The following is an 18,702-nucleotide window of genomic DNA, read 5'->3' on the forward strand; positions in this document are numbered from 1 at the left end:
AAAGAAATATGAACAAAAAAAAAAAAAAAAAAAAAAAAAAAGAAAAAGAAAATCCGCCCCCCCCTCTGTCCCCTCTGCGAGCTCGCCGCCTCCAAACTCCTACACCCTTCCTTTCCGCTCCGTTCAAATCTAAACAAAAGGCACATCTGGTCTCTCTCTTAGCCCCCCCCCCCCCTCCACACACACACACACACACACCTTCGCTTTAACTCTCTCCTCCTTTCCAGTCCGAGGCTTTTCAATCTGGGAGGGGGGGCGGGAAATGTGTGTGTGTGTGTGTTGGGGGGGGTCAACCACCCTCCTTAAGACGGCCGCCCGAATCCTGAAACCTCGTGTGTACAAACTCCTGACAGAGCGCGTGTTTATCCGCTTTTTCCTCGCCGCCGTTTATTTACCCAACGCCGGGTGCGCTAGACCTTTTCCCTGCGGTCGGAGGCTCCATCCTCAGGCGATAACACCCGAAACCCTTTCCAGGTGATACCCCCCAAACACACACACACACACACACACACACACACTGGCGCGGTGCTACGTGCGCCACGGGGTCACGCGGGCCGCGGTGACTCATGGGCCGCCTCGCCGTTTTTTTTTCGCTGACAGCTTCACATCTGGATCCAAGGTGCGATTGTCAAGCGGCAATCATCTGCTTTTTCTTTTTTTTCTTTTTTTCCTCTCTCTCTTTCGCTCTCCTTCTCTCACTTTCTTTTACTCCTTCCTCAACCCCACAGCTCTCCTCCTCCTCCTCCTCCTCCTCCTCCTCGTCCTCCTCCTCGTCCTCCCCCCCCTTTTTTTTTATACAGAAAAACATTCCTGGTGTTCTACTCGGTTCCAGTGAAACCTGGTGCTTATTTTCAGTGCCCTAAATTGATAGCAAATGTGAGGACGGATCCTTCCTCTCCTTCGTTCCTCTCCTTCGCTCTTCTCTCCCGCCTTTTTCCCCTCCGCCGTTTCTTTGGCATCGGCGGCGAGCATACGTGGAACATTTTTCCGCGACCATACTGAACCCCGGAGTTTTTTTTTTTTTTTGTTTTTTGTTTTTTTTTCTCGAAGGTGTTCTCCTTTCACATTTGACTCCGCGTGTGTTTTGGTGGAGTTTCTTAGGGTGGGCGGAGAGGGTCCGGGGGGTCCGAGAGGAGGGGAGGGGGGGGGGGGGTCTCCTTGAGAGCGGGACTGAGTCATACACTTTTTTGTTTTCCATTAAACCCCCCCCTCCCTCTCTCTGCGCCGTGGAAACCGAACCTGGTTAGCCTCAGCTGTCTTTACCCATAATTCAACAACTCTAGCGTGTTTGTTTTCTCTTTTTTTTTGCAAACCCTCCGCCCCCCAAACCGACTCCGTGAGTGAAACCCTAACTGCTCCCTTCATTTCGCGCGGACTTGGAAGTTCTGCCGGACCGAAAATGCCCTCTATTGTTTACGGGATGTGCGGAGGTTTTTTTTTCGGGGGGCTAGGCTTCACAGCCAAAAGCATTGGTTTTATTTCAAACACACACACACACACGCACACACACACGGTGGAAGAAAACTACTGCGAAGCCCGCCCCATGAGACGGTAACACAATATATAATTACAACTCCTCCCCGCGCTTGTGTTTGGAGAATTTGCAGATGTTTTGACGGACGCTATTTAGTCTCCGCGTCATAAAAAGGTGACAAAGGCGCGGGATTCGTTTTATTTTGAAGTGCAATCGGGATACTTCCTGCCCCCCCACCCCGGTGGCTCGAAACCCAACCCGCGTAGCCCGCTGGCCCGCGGGCCGAGTCAGGGGGCCGGCGGTACGGCTAGCTGGTAGTTAGTGAGCTCTGCACGGATGGAGAGCCAGGCCTTGCCTGTTTGTGTTGGCCCGCTCGCCGCATTCCACATGTCTTTGTGATTTTCAGTTCCCTGACCTCGGGAGACCCTCCACGCTACTGTAAGTTATACTCACTCCGGGGGAACAGATGTATCGAGACGACGCTCTCGCCCCCCCCCCCCCCCCCGATTGGTCGATCGCATGCGTGAAGAAAAAGACGCGGCGTCGCCGAATCCCCTCACAGATTGACTCCGTAGCATTTGAGTTAAATTAAATTAAAAGTCTACTTGACGACGGGTGAAAGCGGGTGTCCTGTAGGAGGGGGGGAGTCCGAAGAAAATGAAATTATTTGCTCACTAAAGGTGCTAATTATGGATTCGCACTGACTGCAAGCGGAGCTGCCTGACCCCGAAGCACCGGGATCCGATATCAGCTGAGCTCTCCTTCACCCCCTCGCCCTAACCTCCCGCCGCCGGACCCCGAAATGTCAGTGTCACCCTGCCCCGCTGCTCGGCGTTTGTCAAACAACCTGTCCGGTAACGTAACGGCGGGGGGGGGGGGGGGGGGGGGGGGCGTGCACGTACATCGTGTGCTTGAATCCAGGCGCTGAGTTCAAGTGCGGTTGCAGAAAAATGGAAAAATGACAATCGCAAAAGTTCTATCAAAAATATGATTTCTATCAAAGTCCGTATTGCCTCTGCATGTGCACAGAAAATCACAGGTAGAAAAGATGAGTACACACATTTTTTAACACAATATTTATGTATAAATACATATATATATATATATATATATATATACACATATGTATATATATATGCATACACAAACATTTACACATACACACGTGTGTATATGTATATACATGTATATATATGTGTATGTACATATACATATAAATATATTCATGTTTATATGCGCGTATATGATATACATGTTAATTTATAAACACACACAAACCTTTCCAAATCAAAGTATTTCTGATTAACATATAAATATATTTTATGTATAGATATATATATAAATATGATATTGAGAGGTATCAAGTGTTCAGTGAGGATTAGTAGATATGGGGTTGATTGGAGAGGTGTGTGTGCGTGTGTGTGTGTGTGCGTGTGTGCGCGCGTGCATGCATGTGAGTATGTGTAAGTGGTCACCGCTTATATTGCGCTTTCATCACCTTGCGGTTTCCCACTGCTTCACACCAGATTACATTCACACACACACACACACACGCTCGCATCAGCAGAGCTGCCCCGCATGGCGCTAAGCATCAGGACCAAACGAGGGGGGGGTCAGTGTCTTGCTCAAGGACACTTTCACACAGAGAGAAATGGAAATTGAACTGACAACCCCTACCAACTGAGCCTCCACCGCATGTGTGTGTGTGTGTGTGTGTGTGTGTGAGTGTGTGTGTTGGGGTGGGGCGTATATCCACATTAAGATTTTGAGGCTGTGCTAACCTGCGTAGGAAACCGTCTGCCTTCATAAATTTCACACCGCTGCAGGGTCTTCATTCCCGGAGACCTCTGATTATACAGGCAGAGGCCAGCATTCATGCAGGTGCGTGCAGGAGCGCGCACGTGGAGGAACGCGTCCGTGCAAAAGCGCGTCCACGCATTCCCGACGCGTTTTCTTAGAACCCGACCCGTTCCGTGCTTAAAATAGCGCCTCACGACTTCCCGTAAAGACAAAATACGTACAAACGTAAATCCTTCAAGAACACCCGTGAGGGGTGACAGGTGAGGAAGAGGAGAAGGAGGAAGAGCGCGGGGAGCGGGGCGTGTCCTCGCGTCAAGCTGTCTCTTGACGTGTTGCAACACGGCCCTCCACGCGGAGAACATGACCAACCCTACTATTCCCTCAAACCAAAAACAAGCGAGCGCGAGCCACAGCAGACGCGGCCGGGAAGAACCCCAAACCCCAACCCTTTGCGATGCCCCCCAATATCCCTCCCCCCTCCCCCTTCCAGGGCGGCGCGTCATGCACGGATTGCACGTTCCAAACAAACAGGGAAACACTGCTGTGGGTTTGGATCAGGAGGCGGACGGAAGGAGGCAGATGCGGGAGATGGTGTGGGGGGTAGTTGGGGGCGGCGGGGGTTGGAAGTTGTCATAAACCGTCAGGGAAAACAAGTGGTCCCGGCGACCACATCAGTCCACTTTAATTACAAGCTGAGGAGAATGCACCGGTTCGAGCGGTGACGGCGGCGGCGGTGGCGTGCGTGAGCGGCGATGCACATGCGCAACCCCCCCCCCACCCCCATCCACACACACACACACACCCTCATCGCCGCCTCCGAGACAGCTCCGGCGGCCGGGTGATATTATGGTCAGTCTTGGACACATGCGCGGCACATCGTCCGCACCGCAAAACAACGTGAAGGCAGCCTTTCATTTGCAATTCCCACCGCATACTTTGTCCCGATCCTTCACAGTGTCTCTTGTACAAACTGAAAGCTCACTATTCCTGCGTGCCACGAACGCCTCACGACTTATTTAAAGTTTGAGATGCAGCGACTGCTTCCGAAGGTCCTCGACTTACATCAGAAATCCGTTCCTATGGCGCAATGTGACTCAAAAACACAACGCAAACCAAAGTACAACCGGCGTATGTAAACAAAGTTTCATAACTTTCTTAAGTCATAGACCAGAGGTGTCAAACTCTGGCCCGCGGGCCAAATTTGGCCCGCACTGTAATTATATTTGGCCCGCAAAGCCATACCAAATGACTATTGGAGCTGGCCCGACAGTATAGTCTACAGTGCATGTATCGCTAATTCTACAAATCCCAGAATTCTCTGCTGGTGTTTTGGCACGAAAATCACAACAGGACCCATCAACACCCTCTCCTCTGTGTACAGTAGTCATAGTGACCTTATGCTAATACTGGCACCCTGCAGAAAATAGGATTTTGCATGTGTGCAATATTAAGTTATATATTGTATAGTATTAAGCCATGCTTGTTCCATATTTAGTTTTTAAGCAAAACTTGTTTGGGTCCACATGAAAAGGCTCATTGTTATATCTGGAGGGAGATTTTTTTTCAATAAATATCAATGTTGGCCCGCGACTTTATCCCAGTTCCGAATTTTTGGCCCAATATCAGTTTGCTGTCGTGAACTGAGAACTTCCTGTATGTTTTGAACTGAGGTCCATGAGCCCCTTTTGCACTTGTAGGAATTTTTTGCAGTTCCACGAACCTTTCCAAGAAACAAGACCTGTTCAAGTTCCTAGAACCATTTTAACTCCAAGTTCAAGTCAACTTCGATTTAAAGTTCCATTGGAACTCATGACGTAGTGTTTTGGCGACTGGTGGAAACAATTAGCTAATTACCAGTCGCTGGTCGCGCCATTTTTAAAAATGATTGCAGTCACCGGTCACGGACAGAAACAGCGAGAAAGTGACCGACTAAGAGGCCCGAGCTCTTCTGGCCTGCTCCGCCACAGAAGCGTTTCCAGATCTTACAGAGGAACATCAACAAAATAACTTTGGAGTTGGCTAACGGTTGGGTTCTTCATATGGTAAAGCAGTGAAGGGAGAAAATAAAAACAGTTCAACCCATTTTGATAGTCAAATGTTATTTTTTTTTTCCACCACTCAGAACATGAACGCTGTGGGAACGTAAATATGTTGTAGGTTTTGTCTTCCTCTTCTTCACGATGGTCTATCTTTGAGCATCCCTACTGCCGTCCCTTACTGCCTGTGCCAATGCAAAACCGATAAGTTCCCCCCCCGGGGGAGCGAAGTTCCAGCACAAATTCTTTAGTTTCTGGTTCCGTTGTTGTCCAACGCGAGAAAAAACGTTTCTGAAACAGGTTTCAAAACTGCAAAAAGTTCCTGCAGAGCGAGAGAGGCTGGTGAAAGAACCCAGACTAAATGAAGGTCTTCGACGGGCGTCACAGACATTTACAGTAGGAAGGTTACCGTAGGAACGGGGAATGTCTGCGCCGCCTATCACTCGTCAGGACCGGCCCAGATCGTGAGTGAAATGAAAGGATCGGATAAACTGGACACCAAACAAAAAGAAAGGATCGCATTATCCTCTTAGGTTTTTTTTTTTTTTTTTCCCCCCAGAGAATGCAACAAAGTACTTACTCAGCCTCCGAAGACAAGGCGGAAAATTCGTAGGAACGCAAATCTGCGACCGATCGGCCGGGAACGACCTCAGTTCCGATCATTATATCGTCGGTGAGGCGTGCGTTGCTAACGACAACCGCGGCAAAGATACAGTGAGTCACGATGCTTTTTCTTGAAGTCGGCCATCGCCTCGGTAACGCAGAGACTGAGTCGATTCGAAGATCTGGAATATTGGCCGATGAAGCTGGATGAAGGCAGAACGTGATGAGTGTTATATGTAAACACACATTATTCTTATTTATACTATCATTATCAAACGGGACTATTCTTATCATGCGGTTTAGGGTTTCGCTTTTTTATTCGTCCAGCCAAACTATTTTCTTTGAATATTTTAATAAAGTATTTTCAATCAATATTGAATTTAGAAGCTCCTTATTTTATCTTTTTGCTTAGCTTTGTATGGGTGATTATATACAGAATAATGTCGGTACAGCTATATGATAATGAATGTTTTTAATGTTGAAATAAAATGCCAAAAAATGCCAATATTTCAATTGTCATTTTGTTCAATTTACATAATATAAAAATGATCATGTATAGAAATTAAAAAAGAAATGTGGCCCGCCAATCAAAATAATTGGTCTAGGGTGAAAACCCTGCCTCACGCTTGGCGGCAGCTGGGAAAGCAACCCCGAGGATAAGCGGGATAAGCGATATAAATAATGAACGAATGAGCGAATGAATAATGAGGAGGAAAATGTGACAAGAAGGCCGACGTTCACGGACTTCAACATGAACTTCCTGCACGACGGCATACGTTCGGACGACTTGCTGACGCCGTGCCCGGAGCGGAACGGCCCCTGTGGAATAAACGTTATCGAAACACACAAATCTTCCGAAGGCTCCCGCTCAAGGCGCCCTGGGGGAAATTCTGCAAAGCCGTGCACTTCCTTCAAAGATAAAGATCTTCAACCGTCAGCCTGAGCACAGAGAGACGGTACACCGACAACCTCGCCGACCGGTTCCTCGGGGAACCTGGCCCGCCGCCAGGGAAGTGTCGTCTTTCCCATTATCGTCTTCGTTGTCGACGGCTGATCAATGTGGCGAGCCGAGGAAGAACTTCTGAGATCCGGACGTGGCTAGCTGATCCGTCGGCAAACCGAACCGAATTCGGGCAACTCGCCGGAATCCACTTTTGGACTCCATCTTGGAGGAGAAGCTTAAAAAAAACGGCGAACCTCACTCGGCGCCCTTTGTAACGTCCCCCTTTCCTCCCCCCGTTAGCGTTCCGCCGCTTTCGGGTCATGTAATAAAAGCCTCCGCTGCCACGTGAGTTCGGCTAAAACGGGCGCCGGGGTCAGGATGCGTTCGCGCTGAAGTCAGAGTTAATATTAATCCAATCACGGGTTGGATTCCGACCTTGGTTTAGAGTCGCCGAACGCCGACCTTCCTTGCAACCCGCTCTTCTTTGTGCATAATCAATATCAAAAGCCTTTAGAATATCTAAATTTGATTACATGATAATCAGATTCTTGAGGTTTTTAGAGAGAACCGCCTCAAATATTGGGCCAAAGTACCGATGTTTGGAGATATGAAGAGGAAGAGCTGATCAAATTATTTTTCCGTATAATCAAGTTATCGGACTGGCGATGGCTGCTTGGGAGCACGGCCGATACACAACACGGAAGATCGTATCAGGAAGGGCGGCACGGCGGCGCAGCTCTTAGCACCTCCGACTCACGGTGAGAAGGTCCCCGGTTCGATTCTGACATTCTGTGTTACCCAAAATTGACCCAAAATTGTGAATATGAGGGTTAGAGTGGTTGAGCGTCTCTATTTGACGAGTGAATGGTTGTATGTCACTGTATTGGGTCTCGACCAATGAGAGTTGGGGTCTTGCAAGCCTGAGCTGATGTGCGCGCTACGTTAGCGACTACACCTGTCAATCACATTCATATGTATAGGTGTGCTAAAGCTAGGATGCTAACCGAACTACGCCGTTGAAACAAACCAGATATCGGTGCCTGTCAATCACATTCATATGTTGAGGTGTGCTAACGCGAGGATGCTAACCAAACTACGCCGTTGAAACCAACCAGATATCAGCGCCTGTCAATCACATTCATTTGTATAGGTGTGCTAAAGCTAGGATGCTAACCAAACTACGCCGTTGAAACTAACCAGATATCGGCGCCGCCGCTCTCGCGTCGCACGCCGCCCGCGGTCCGCGTCCAAACTCAAAATTCAGAGGGAACTGTAGCTTTACTGTTTCCCGCGGCCGACCCGGGCCAAGAGAGGCAGAGGAGAGATGAAGGGACGACAGCCGCCGAGAAAAAAAATACTATTCTATTTCACAACACCTTGCAGGAAAGACGAAAAAAAAAAAAAGGAAAAGCTATACAACAAAAGAGGCTCTGTACTGAAGGCTCTTGGCAGAGCCTTCGGGAGCCGGGGCGCCACAGAAGGAAGAAAAGATAAAAGGACATTTATTATTATTATTATTATTATCATTATTAATAACTTCCGCTAATCAGTTTTCTGTGGAAAATGTGTGTAATGTGACTCGGCTTGCTGAGCATTAAGGATGTAAAACGTGTCAGGATTAACTCCCCTGACGTTAAAGGGGGTGTTACTGACAGCGGGGCGGAAAATGTGTGTCAGGACACACACGTATAGCGCACATTATCTCTACTGCTTGTCCTGCTGAATGGTCGTGGGGGGGCTTGAGCCTATCCTAGCGGGATCGGGGGAAAAGCACAAAAGTTCAACACGGCCACGTTGGAGAAAATGCAACCATTCACACATCTGGACAAAAGGAAGAACATGGAGGATTTATCCAGGCCCCCGTTCAAGCGCAAATTTCCCTTTAACGTCTCTTTCCTCATTCAGGTGAAGCCCCGACCCCTTAGCGTAGCTTTGGGACTCGCCTGCATCATGCATTTTCACATTCATTTCAATGGTTAAGAAAGGCAGAACAAACTCCCAGGAAATGTTCATAACTCAAATTATATGGGAGTGTGTGTGAATACTATATCTCAACTGACGCATAAACACAGGCGTCACAGAGTCAAATAATTGTCTGCAAATATGATCCGGCATCCATCGGCTTTCATATTTTTTTTCAAACAAAATCTGCTTTTCCTCTTAAAGGATTAGCCCCTGGTCCCCAGTGTCCTCCCTTTACAGAGTGTGTGAAGTTCATATGTGTGTGTGTGTGTACAGAGAGCGTGTCCACTCATATGCTCATATGCGCCATGGAAAGCGGGCCAGCGTGCAACAAACGCCGTCTGAAGCCGAACACATGAGCGTTCTCTCTGGATGTACCCGATGAACCCCCCCCCTCCTCTCCACACACACACACACACACACACACACACGGAGCACCTGAACCCGCTTTGCACCTGAGGTCTGATAGCCTGCATATGGCGAGGAGCCGGACTCGCTGTTCCAGCGGGGAGCGCTGTTGCAAGGGAGGGTGTGCAGACCTCGGCGGCGGGGAGGACCAGCCCCCACTCCCCCACCTGCGCCCCCCTCCTCCGCCCCCCTCGCTTGTCTCAAACCGGGTGCAATCTGTCCCCCCCTGCTCGCCTCCACCCACCTTCACCCGGCCCGGATGTATCCAAACACGCTCTTCCTATCATTCCTCGCCTCTGAAAAGGGGGAAAACGCGCCCGACTGCTGATTCATAAACCTCCCGTCAATCCCGATGCCAAAGGTCCTGTGACCCGGGTGATTTCCGCCTCGGGCGTAAGCGGTTACATCATCCATTTCATCCCCATTTATTTTGGAAAAATAAAAAAGGCAGTGCCCCTTTCAGATTCTAGATTCACGGCAGAGAAGAAGAAAAAAGAAGATGGAGCTGGGAAGGAAACCTCCCTGAGACTGAGAAACAGACAGATCCCAGAGGCGGGCTGCAATTAGAGTTGTTATTACAGCGTTATCAGCGGGCGGGTATTTGCGGCACTCCACATTAGTTTCATGGTAATGAACTCGAAACCCCCCCCCCCCCGCACCTGCGCCGAGTCGTACCGTCAGGAACATGAAGGCGGCGGCGGCGGCGGCGGCGGTAGAGTGACAAGCAGAGAGAGAGAGAGAGAGACACAAGGTCCCCGCCGGCGCGTTCCGCCTGGGTGGAACAGTGATAGAGAAGCTAATCCAGGCGCCGCTGTTTATTTTAAGAGCTGACGATCTCGAGACGGCCCATTAAAAGCAGAGGGCAAACAATTTAAGAGCAGTAAATCTGAACGGTGTGTGTGTGTGTGTGTGTGTGTGTGTGTGTGTGCGGAGTGACTCCACGCTGCTTTGTAGCTGTGGTCGCGTCTCTGATACCGGCGTAGAACCGGCGCCCCCGTTCAGAGGGGGGGGAATCCTCTCGTCTGGCCATCGTTCAGCAGGTTTGATTCTTATCTGCAGTTGTTTTTCTTCCCCGAAGTCGCCTCTTTGAGTATGATTTCTATTCTTTGTGTCTGAGATGAATCTGGCAGGGAAAACAGGCACTGAATGTGATTACTGCAAAACCAGGATTTCTGTTTTTGATATGTCTTTTCAAAATTACACCCCATCTACCCCCACCTCCGCCTCGCAGACCAATTTTGTCTTTAGGCGCGGATTCAGAACACGCACTCTCTGGCGGCTGCGGAGGGAGATCCCCAATGTTAGAGCGATGATCGTCCCGGTGAAATTAAAAATGGCCACCGCTGCGAGCCGCCGTTTTTTTTTTTGCACTCGCGCGCTGTGTTCCAAACACGTAAAGCTAGCTGGCGAGGGCGTTTGACGCGCTGTCGTCAAGTTTGGTTTTATGAGGCGGCGTAGCAGTTAGCGACGTAGCAGTTAGCGGTGTAGCTGTTAGCGCCTCGCGGGAAGAGGGTTCCTGGTTCAATTCCGACTGGAATTGGCCGTGTCTGGGTTTCCTCCCACAGTCCAAAAGCGTGCAGGAGCTACATTGGAGACCCTACATTGGCCAGATGTGTGATAAAACGGTGAATGGTTGTATGTCTTTATATGACGTATGAATGAGAGGGTGAATGGTGGCGTGTCTCTATATGTGGCCCCATTATCGACTCTAGGATAAGCGATATTGGTAATGAATGAATTGGGTTGGCTAATTTGAGCAGCTACTGGGATACAGTCCACGCCGCCTATTTAGCTGAAAGAGACTCTGATATACGTATTTTTTTCCCCGGGTTTTTGAACGCGATCGCCTCTCAAATCATAGATATTCCTCATTCTGTAAATTTAATCTGAAGATTTCTTTACCAGCGGTTTCACGTTCATGTAGAGAGATATCGGTCATCTTCTGAGGATGAAGGCCAAGGGTTTTTCGGTGAGATTAACTGTGAGGAGACGCTGCTGTGTCACTTTTGGGCATTTTTCTCTCCTCAGCATCACGAGTGGGACCTCTTGGGATTTAAAAAAAAAAAAAAAAACGAAGCCGCGAGTTGAAAAACCAGCTGGTCTGGAAGATATTTCGCCAAAATAAAAGAGAAAAGTAAACGTGTCTGGTTTATAGATGGATCGGGGGAGCGATTTGGACGAAATAAATAAAACGCTGGCGGTGTTGAAGACGTCGGATCAAATTTAACTCTCTTAATGAGGCCTCGCGGCGACACGGCGGCTCGGCCGTTCAGCCGGCGTCCCCGGTTGGATTCCGACGGGGCGGCCTTTCAGTGCGGAGCGTCCATGTTCTCCCCCGTGTTTGTCTCCGGTCCAGGGTGAACCCCATCTTTCGTCCAATCACAGCTGGGACGGGATCTAGCCTCATGCCCCCCGACGTGGCGCGCGGGATTAGCGGTATAAATAGAAAGAATGAAAGAAGCCTCTCCTCGTCCGGATCCTAAAACGATGTTCGATGACACCCTGTGCATCCAGGCTGGAGGTGAGAGAGCGGAAGGCGCCCCGAAACATGGGACGAATTAAAAGAAGAAGACGAAGAAGAGGAACCCCCTCTTCCGACGAACAGAACCAAGATATTCACACTGTATTGTTTTTTTTTAGCATTTGTCGTCTAATGACGTAAACAAGGACTCCGCTTTCTATTTCATGATGTGGTTCGCAGCGGGCGCCGCACACACACACACACACACACACACACACACACACACACCAACACCCCCTGCGACCCCATATATTCACTCTGTTATTTCAGGGAACAAAAGGGGGGGCTCTTGAGGCCGTGGCTGGATCTCTGAAAGGAAGAAAGGAGTCTTGCTCCTGGTCCCGGCTGAATGGGGGCCTTTCACACTTAGAGAGGCCTGTTTGCTCTCCCTCAATAATGGCTCTAATTTTCTGATCATTATTGAGTAATTCCACCCCTTCCCACCCACCAACCAATCCACCGCCTCCCACCCACCCGCCGCCGCCGCCGCCGCCGCCGCCGCCACGCTCCAGACCCCTGGTGCTCCACCCCGTCCGGCGGTGGCACCTGAAAACATTTAGCGGGAAGTCACAGGATGGACGGGTTTGGAGGGGTGGGGGTGAAAAAAGAAGAAGAAAAGAACCCCCCCCCCCCACTCCCCGCCACCCACATGTGGATTTATTCTCCCCTCTGATTGGAGAGGAGCCGCCACTTTATCCTCCATTTTGTTTCTGGACCCGGAATCCGCGGCAGCGCCGTCGCATCGAGTAACAATATTCGCTCGGCGGAAAATATTTTAGGGGGTTGGATGGGGAGGAGGGGGATTGGAGGGGGGGGGGTAGAAGACGTCTGGCAGCGGGAACGGCATTTGATTTAGCACCCTGACACACACACACACACTCACACACACAAAAACCTGCACAAAGGGAGAACGGCGTTGTTCGAATGTTCTGGATGGAGGGGATGGAATGGGGGTGATTGGAGGGGGGGGGCGCACACACACACACACACACACACACACACACACACAGGAGTGATTGGGGGGTGTTAAATGAAAACAAGGATACCGGGTAGGGGAGGGAAGGGGGGTGTTGAAATGAGAGAGGCAGAGGGGATCAGAAGGAGAGCTGCTGGCAGGGACCCCTGTGTCGGTTTGAAAAGCTGGCACCTCCTGAACGGAGCGGCGGCTCCGGGAGCCAAACGCTGCCAACCGGCGCCGCTCGCCCCGGTCTCCGCCCGCCCCGCTTGCCTTTGTCTGCAGCCTGGAACCCCGCATCATCTCTATTCTATTTGTTTTATTTATTTTTTATCTTTATTTTTTTTTTATTTTTTTATTTTATATCGGCGTTCGGAGAAGCGATGATTAACATTCGATCGTCCGGGAGTGAATTTAAAAAATACTTATTTTAGAATAAAAAAAAATAAATAAAAATAAAGGAAAATGAGGGTTCATTAGTGCACTCGCATTAAAACGAAATTTGAGAATAAAGTGTAGTTTTTGAGTTAAGGAAAAAACTACAAATGTTCCGGCGCCATTGTGGAAAGAGCCGCTCCAAATTACGCGGCGGCGGGGGGGGAGCGATATTCATGTTGTTTTAAAAAAAAAAAGGACAAGAACACACACCACACACACAGACACACACACGCACACATACGCACACAGGCACACACTTACACTCACACACTCACACACGTACACACTCCTGAGACGAGATAGAAATCATTCATGTAAACACACACCCCCCCTCACCCCCGCATAATGTTTTCGCCGCAACCGTAACCGACGTCCGGAATATTAATTATTACCAATTACCGACGTTTAGCTTAGAAATAAAAAAAAAAGAATAAAAGGAAGGAAAAATAAGGAAAAAGAGTCCAAAGCCCATCGCATCATTCAGTTTATTAACCTTTTTATTACGGTGATAATTAAAAATCACTGTAGAGTGAAATTAGCAAATAAAGGTAATCCACGTTCCGGTACGTGGGGGGGGGGGCAAAGCTACGGCCTGACATTTGTTTGGAAATGAAAGTTAATTCAATTACACTGCGTTTTATGTGTATGGTTCCCGGCTCTACTCACTAAACTGGGTAATTGCTCTGTGTGTGTGTGTTGGTGTGTGTGTGTGTGTATGTGTGTGTGTGTGGAGAGGGAGAGAAAGAGGCGTGTTGGCAGTCGGACCTATAGGTGTGTGTATGTTTGACTCAACATCCATCCGAGTGTTCTGGAATAATGTGTTTACCAGCGAATCCTTACACTCCACACACTCCCTTTCTCTCTCTCTCTCTTTCTCTAAACACACACACACACACACACACACACACACTCCTGATGCGCGAGCTGCGGAGGCCCCTGAGCCGCGGAACCTGGACGGGACCCGGCGGAGGTGCAACAAACGTTGAGCAAAAAAGTAGATCCAGGCAGGGAATAACAATAATAATCGATCATGCTTCACCTGTACATACTGCAGCACACACACTGTAAGCAATTATATACAAAAATAATAATAAAAATATAAATAAAAACATACATTCTTCTTCTTATTATTATTAGTTTATCATCCATGTTATTTTTTATAAGTAGTGGTATTGTTGTTATTGATAATAATAATATCATGAGCATCATTATTATTATTGGAGCTGTTATTTATAGCAGTAGAAGTCGTAGAATTGTAATTCTGTCGACGATGATGATTATTGTCATTATTACTGTTAGTGGTAGTAGTAGTAGTAGTAGTAGCAGCAGAGGTAGATTGTTGTGGATTATTTTATCATCATTTTTATTATTAAAATTTTGAAATTATCTTTAGCATTATTATTGGTAGCAGTAGTATTACGGTAAGTGTCATGAAAAAAATATTTAGTAGTAGTGGTAGTGGTAGTATGGTTGTTGTTATTATTATAATCATTAGAAGTTATTATTATTAGTAGTATTTTTCGTGGTAGTAGTGATATTATTATTTATATTATTATTACTGTTGTTCCCATTCTTTCTTGTTTAATTTCTCGCCCGCATCAGATATCATTATGCCCCCCCTTTTTCCCGCTCAGGATATTGGTGCGGCACAGATAAGACGCGTCTGATGGATTAACGTGGCGCGAGTGTGTTAAGTCGCCCACATAACACACACCTCCCCCCTAGTTTTGCCCCCTCCCTATTTAAAGATACTCTCTTGACCATTTGTAATGATGGAGGTTTCGGATTTGGACGATGGGCAAATGAGCGTCTTTCAGTTGTGTTGCTGTCCAGGCCGTGCATGATCTCACACACACACACGCACACACACGCACACACACACACACACAGAGTTGGCTTTGGGACCTGGCTCAGGCCCCTCTCTGGTGTGTCTGCCTCCAGCGTGAAGACGAGATACGAAGGGCTGCGCTCTCAGAAACATCTTTTTATCATAACGCCGGTGGGTAATGAGAGCCGTATGAGGCGGCGCCGACTCCAAACATGACTAATGCTGGAGCCGCGCGCGCTCGCCAGACTGACACGTACGAAGCACGACGCTCAGAAAACACGCACGCACACGCCCCGATACGTGGTTTCCAGGCTTCGAGGAGGGCCCGGACTTTTTGTTTCCACAGACGTGATAAAATATAACCCCCTCCTCGTCCTCCCGCTCAACACCACCTCATCTCCCTCACTTCCTGCACATCCCTGAACACTTATTTCCATCACGGCGAGGATCCTTTCGCCGATGGACGCGGATCAGTCCGCGACCATCCCAGGTGTTCTTCAAATAAAATCATCTGGGTCCCCCGGTCATGGGACCTCGCTCCCCTGCAGCTGCAGCTGCAACTCAGCTCTGGCTAACTTTTATCGGGCCGGACCGGACAGATCTTCTGGAAGTCTTAAATTGGACAAAAACAAGGGCGCATACAGTACTGTGTGTGTGTGTGTGTGTGTGTGTGGCATCTCCTGTTCTGTCAATCACACCGCTTGAAAGCGGAGCCTCCCCTGCAGCTGGCGACAGTGACATCAGCAGGACAAGAGAACTGAAACGCCGCGGCAGGGACGAGGAGAGGGTTGACGGGGGGTGAGACGGCCGCAATCCAATCATCAGGCCTGGCAACTGATAGCTTCCGCAAGACACAGACACCCCCGGAATGGGGGAGCTAAGAATAAAACTGTAACGCTGCCACCCCGAAGGTTAGCACAGAGCCACCGTCTGCCTGCCTGCCTGCCTGCCTGTCTCCTCTGAACTCTGCCTCACCCCAGGCTAGGAAAATACAAAAACAGGTTTACAAAAGACGGGTGTTTTATTTTTACTCCAGACGGACGCACTCTTTCCAAGGTGGCGGCGGGAACAAAATGAGCGGGAAAAGCTGAAAAGTCACACGTTTTTTTTTTTTTTTTTTTATTACAGATAAAACATGTGTGTGTGTGTGTGTGTAAAAAGTTTGGAAAAGATTAGAATGAACACACACGCAGCGAAGAAGTGTGTGTGTAGGGGGGCGAGCGGCTGGCGAATCCTGGCAGCGGGTAAATAAAGGCTTTGCTCCGAGGGGCACCGCTCTGCGCCGGGGAGCTAATCTGAGCTGCGGTTTCACCACGGTGCATTGTGGAACAGGAAGAGGCGCTCGCGGAGGCCCCCGCTTACTCAAGCGGCGTTACACCCCGGGCTGAAAGGAGCCGCGGCATGGGGTGGCCCGTGACAGGGGAGCGCCTCACCTCCCCCCGCCGAGGGGAGGAGGAGGATCCGGGCCCTGGAACTGTAACCCGGTCTGTGGTAAGAGAGCGCATGGTGACAGTGAAGGGGCAGGAAAAGGGCCTGTAAGTACATCCCGACTGTGTGTGTGTGTGTGTGTGTGTGTGTGTGTGTGTGTTGACACACTCAGTGTTTACAGCTCCCCTGCAAATGGAAATACGCAGAGTAACCAGACTCGTAGCAGAGCGCCGCGCTCATCGTGTATCCGGGCGGATTTGAAGTACCGCCGTCCAGCTGGAGTACTCTGATTACTTTAACATCTGCCGTAACCGAAGAGGATGTTTGACGTGAAGCTGACGCGGAGCGCGCCCGTCACCCGGACCCGCGGAATCCACAAAACCCACCCCACACTGGGTGTTACTTTTTCTTTTTTTTTTTTTTTTTTTTAATACATGTATTCAAATTTGATAAATAACACCTGCAAAACTAAATATAAACAGCATGATTTAAAATGTATGAGGCGTTAAAATAAAGCCATGAAAAATGTTTATTGTGTAATTAAATCAAATGAAATGGATATTTAGTGCTTGTATTTTATCTTAAAATAGAAAAATGCCCAACTGGCAAATTTCTATTTTAAGATTTTAATTAACGGCTCAAATTTTTTTTAAATTATGAATAAATGTTTTCACATTCTGACTTTTCCGGGCGAAGCCAAGAGCCGGATGAGGGGGAGTGATGAAGAGTCTCCGAGACAAACAGAAGTCTGAGCCGGAGTGTGTGGTCGGTGCAAACACACGCACAACAGACCGGGCAGTGAGGGGCCGCATTGTGTGTGCAGGAGAGCGGCTGTGTGTTTTGTTTTGTGTGTGTGTGTGTGTGTGTGTGTGTGTTGGACGGTCGAGTGGAACCCGTAAAAAAAGAAGGTTTAGGACACTGCAGACAGGGCTGACTAACAAACTGCCTGCCTCCTAAAAACTACCTGGGACGGGGCCAGCTGTCACTGCGCTCTCCAGACCACCACACACACACACACACACACACACAAAAGAAAAAAAAAAAACCACAGACCGCACAGCTACTGACACACACCAAACTCACAACAACATACACATGGATTACAGACACATACTGCCCCCCCCGACACACACACACACACACACACACACACACAGACAAACAGGTCCGCAGATGCTGGTGTTTACAGACATGCACTTTCGGATTTAGGCAAATTTGCACGCAAATACTTGAACAAATGTGCGGATGCGAACGCGTCTCGAGGTAAACACCGGGCGACTCTACCGCCGATCAGATGAAAAGTGTGTTTTTATTTATTTGTTTTTCCAAAATATGGAGGCCGCCCGGGTCATCCCAAGCCAAAGGGCTCTGGATATCCCCCATGTGAATCCCCGGCTGCAGCTCAGCACACCCCTGTGTGTGTGTGTGTGTGTGTGTGTGTGTGTCTGTCTATATGTGCAGCCATAGCCTGAAGTTTACACGACCGCATGGAGTCAAAATATCAGCGTGTGTGTGTGTGTGTTTGTGTGTGTGTTTGCCGATCCGCCCACATACCTGGTGTGTGGACAAAGTAGGCCAGGTAGAGGTCCAGCTCCTTCACCGTCACTCCGATGTGGTGCGGCTGCACACACAGGCCGTGGTTGGAGCACTGGGGCGACTTGACCAGCCGCTCGCCGTCCGTGCTCTCCAGCGGGCTGCCCTTGAACAGGATGACCATCACCAGGTCCAGGCGCCACACCTTGTCGGCCTGACGGAGGCAGTCGATGCGGCGGATCTTGCCCTTCTGGTCGGGGTTGGACAGCACGCAGCAGGGCGGCTTCTTCCCCGTGATGGTGAGCACAAAGTCCTCGCGGAACTCCGGCCGGATGTCCTTGCGCAGCTTGGCCAGCAGGCGCGAGGCCCACTTCTGCTTGATCTCCGGCTTCTCCCCCAGCAGCTCGTCCTTCACCGCGCGCTCCTCGTCCTTGGTCATCCTCTTCTCGTGCTTCTTGAAGTACTTGCGCTTGCGCGCCTGCAGGTTGAACCAGGTGTACGAGAAGGCACGGACATGGGGGAGGAGGGCCTCGATGAAGGGATGAAATTCATCCTGGCGAGAGAGAAGGACAGGAGCCGGCTGAGGGAGAGTTCGGTGACGGACGGACGGACGGCGGTGAAAAGGAGGCGAGTGCATATCTTGAATTATAAATGAGTATTTACCGCGCTATTACAGCTGAATCGATCGAAATGGTTGAGTTGCATGTTTAGCGGAAAATTCTTCAAAATACATAAATGTATCATTTATACACGAATAAACATGCAACGACGAG

At 49.3% G+C, this 18,702-nt stretch overlaps 1 protein-coding gene across 11 annotated transcripts in view; it reads right to left on the minus strand.

Moving 5' to 3' along the window:
- nfixb (nuclear factor I/Xb) overlaps positions 1-18,702 on the minus strand; it is a 132,374-nt gene that overhangs the window by 74,509 nt on the left and 39,163 nt on the right. For 9 of the 11 annotated variants that reach the window (XM_086170277.1, XM_086170269.1, XM_086170276.1 and 6 more), the window contains one exon: positions 17,951-18,482. In XM_086170277.1, coding sequence (XP_086026403.1) covers positions 17,951-18,482 — 532 coding nt within the window. Of the gene's footprint in view, positions 1-17,950; positions 18,483-18,592 lie in introns of all 11 variants that reach the window. The other 2 variants (XM_086170275.1, XM_086170270.1) reach the window with 1 other exon arrangement.

Source organism: Fistularia commersonii, chromosome 23 (assembly GCF_037954325.1).
Source record: "Fistularia commersonii isolate RoL2024-O1a breed Wild chromosome 23, RoL_Fcom_v1.0, whole genome shotgun sequence".
In the NCBI taxonomy this organism is placed as follows: domain Eukaryota; kingdom Metazoa; phylum Chordata; class Actinopteri; order Syngnathiformes; family Fistulariidae; genus Fistularia; species Fistularia commersonii.